This window comes from Hipposideros armiger, unplaced genomic scaffold, assembly GCF_001890085.2.
Source record: "Hipposideros armiger isolate ML-2016 unplaced genomic scaffold, ASM189008v1 scaffold_89, whole genome shotgun sequence".
Lineage (NCBI taxonomy): Eukaryota > Metazoa > Chordata > Mammalia > Chiroptera > Hipposideridae > Hipposideros > Hipposideros armiger.
In genome coordinates, this window is record NW_017731439.1 from 1,104,000 (window position 1) to 1,106,198 (window position 2,199).

At 45.6% G+C, this 2,199-nt stretch overlaps 1 protein-coding gene across 1 annotated transcript in view; it reads left to right on the plus strand.

Annotated features, from left to right (window-relative positions):
* The window catches only part of PRND (prion like protein doppel), an 18,611-nt gene that overhangs the window by 2,815 nt on the left and 13,597 nt on the right, over window positions 1-2,199 (plus strand). The window contains exon 2 of the mRNA XM_019644597.1: window positions 1,840-2,192. Within this exon, the coding sequence (XP_019500142.1) occupies window positions 1,851-2,192 (342 nt within the window). The 5' untranslated portion in view covers window positions 1,840-1,850. The remainder of the gene's footprint in view (window positions 1-1,839; window positions 2,193-2,199) is intronic.

Below are 2,199 nucleotides of genomic sequence, written 5' to 3' on the forward strand. Positions count from 1 at the left end.
AACCACCAGCAAGTTATCCCAGCTCCCTCCCCCAGCCCAATCCCACACGTGTTCTGAAGGTACCAAAGAGCAGTGATTCTTCAGCACTTCAAATGGCACTCCCACGTCTCCACTCGGGTATTTGCTGGTATTTGATAAATGTTTGTGTTAGCAACTTCCCCTACAGGCTCTACTGGAGGGTGCCTGTTCATTATACATCCTCAGCCCCCTGGTGGAGTGTCTAGCAGACTGTACTATGCAATACATGATTGGTGAACAGATAAAAGGACGTGCCAGGGACTGTGCCAAGCACTTCACAATGCTTCCCCACAAGTCTTAGAGGTAGGTGTGATTCCCATTGTATAGATGAGGAAACTGAGGTTCCGAGAAGTGAAGTAGCTATAAAGTGGCAGCGCCAGACTTCAATCCTGGCTTGTCTAACCCAGACGCTCTGCTCTGTGCAATTCCAGAGCTATCTTGTCATCCCTGATGGCTCTCAAGGCCAAACCCAAACATATATCTCTGATGGAATGGTGGAAACTTCACTTGAGGAAATATGAAAAGACCTGAGCCATGTATTTTGATGTCTTATTGCATGGAGGGTTCATTTAATTCCTCTAATTAAACTAAAATATGATAAAGGGATTAAACTGAAATAGAAATAAAGCTAGACAACAGCCCAGACATTATCTCGAAAGGAAATATTGCCAAGCTGAGTCCCAGAACAGATTAGATCCACAGCAGGATGTGTTTATCACATAAAGGTTTTTTTGTTTGTTTTTGTTTTGTTTTTTTCAGAAGAAGGATAAGTGTTTGTTGTTCCCATCTCTGAAACAGTCCACGTATTTAAGAAATATCTTTAAATCACATGCTTGCTTTCTGAAGTTCCCCTCACCCTATGTACATATTTTTAAGTACACGTGTCTGAGCATCTTTAAAAATACTCCCTTTACACAAGGACTCCACACAATCTCTACCAGTATTTCTACCACCACTTTGGCGATGAACCATCAAGTCTGTGAACCACTTATCACTTATCACTACAAAAATATAACTCCTCCTAGCCAGAAAGTGAAAAAGAAACTGTCTTTAGGAGAACCTAGTAAACAATTCATTCACGCCATAAGCAAGAGTAGATACACCACTGCTTATCTATTGNCACAGTCCAGAGAAGCGAGACATGAAAGGATTACTCCTGGACATAGGAAGCAGGGGGGGGGAGGGCTAGCTACACCTCCATCTCTCTCTTCCGTCTCTCTCTCTCTGTCTCTCTGTCTCTCTCCCTCTCTCTCTCTCTCTCTCTCTCTCTCTCTCTCTCTCTCTCTCTCTCTCTCATTACCTTAACGGCCTTCAGGATCAGCAGTCAGTGACTCTCAAGAGTACATGGCAGAATGCGCCCACAAGAGTACCAGCTTAGAGCAATGGAGAAGAAAGAGAGAAAATTAAAAACACAGCCTATGCCCAGAAGCCTCTGATTCCAACTCTTCTGTATTTTCCTCCCAGGGACCCCTTGATTTGATAGACTAGGGAGTACCAAAGAGATCATATATGCATTAAGTCATTACTCATTTTTTTTCCCATGCACATTCAAAGGCTTTATAATTGCCAGTTGCAGCTTCTTATCTGCCTGAGAAAACCAGGATCCCCACCCTGAATGGACATAATTCCAGGCAAAAGCAAGAAACTCGGTATTGACTTAACCCTGTGCGGCCCAAATATGGGAAAACAATTATGCTTCTGGGAAAATGTAAATAGAGCATGAATGCCATTCCTTGTTTAAAACCTGCCCATGGGAGCAGGGCGGGGGGAGACAGAGAACCCCACTGGAGAACTTAATTGTTCCATCCTTTGCTGTTGCAGATTCTGACACAATGAGGAAGCAGCTGAGTAGATGCTGGTTGGCCATTGTCTGTGTCCTGCTCTTCAGCCAGCTCTCCACAGTCAGGGCGAGAGGGATAAAGCACAGAATCAAGTGGAACCGGAAGACCTTACCCAGCACCTCCCAGGTCACGCAGGCCCAAAGGGTGGAGATGCGCCCCGGGACCTTCATCAAGCAGGGCCAGAAGCTGGATATCAACTTCGGAGCCGAGGGCAACAGGTACTACGAGGCCAACTATTGGCAGTTCCCGGATGGCATCTACTACAACGGCTGTTCCGAGGCCAACGTGACCAAGGAGAAGTTTGTCACCAGCTGCATCAATGCCACCCAGGCTGCAAACC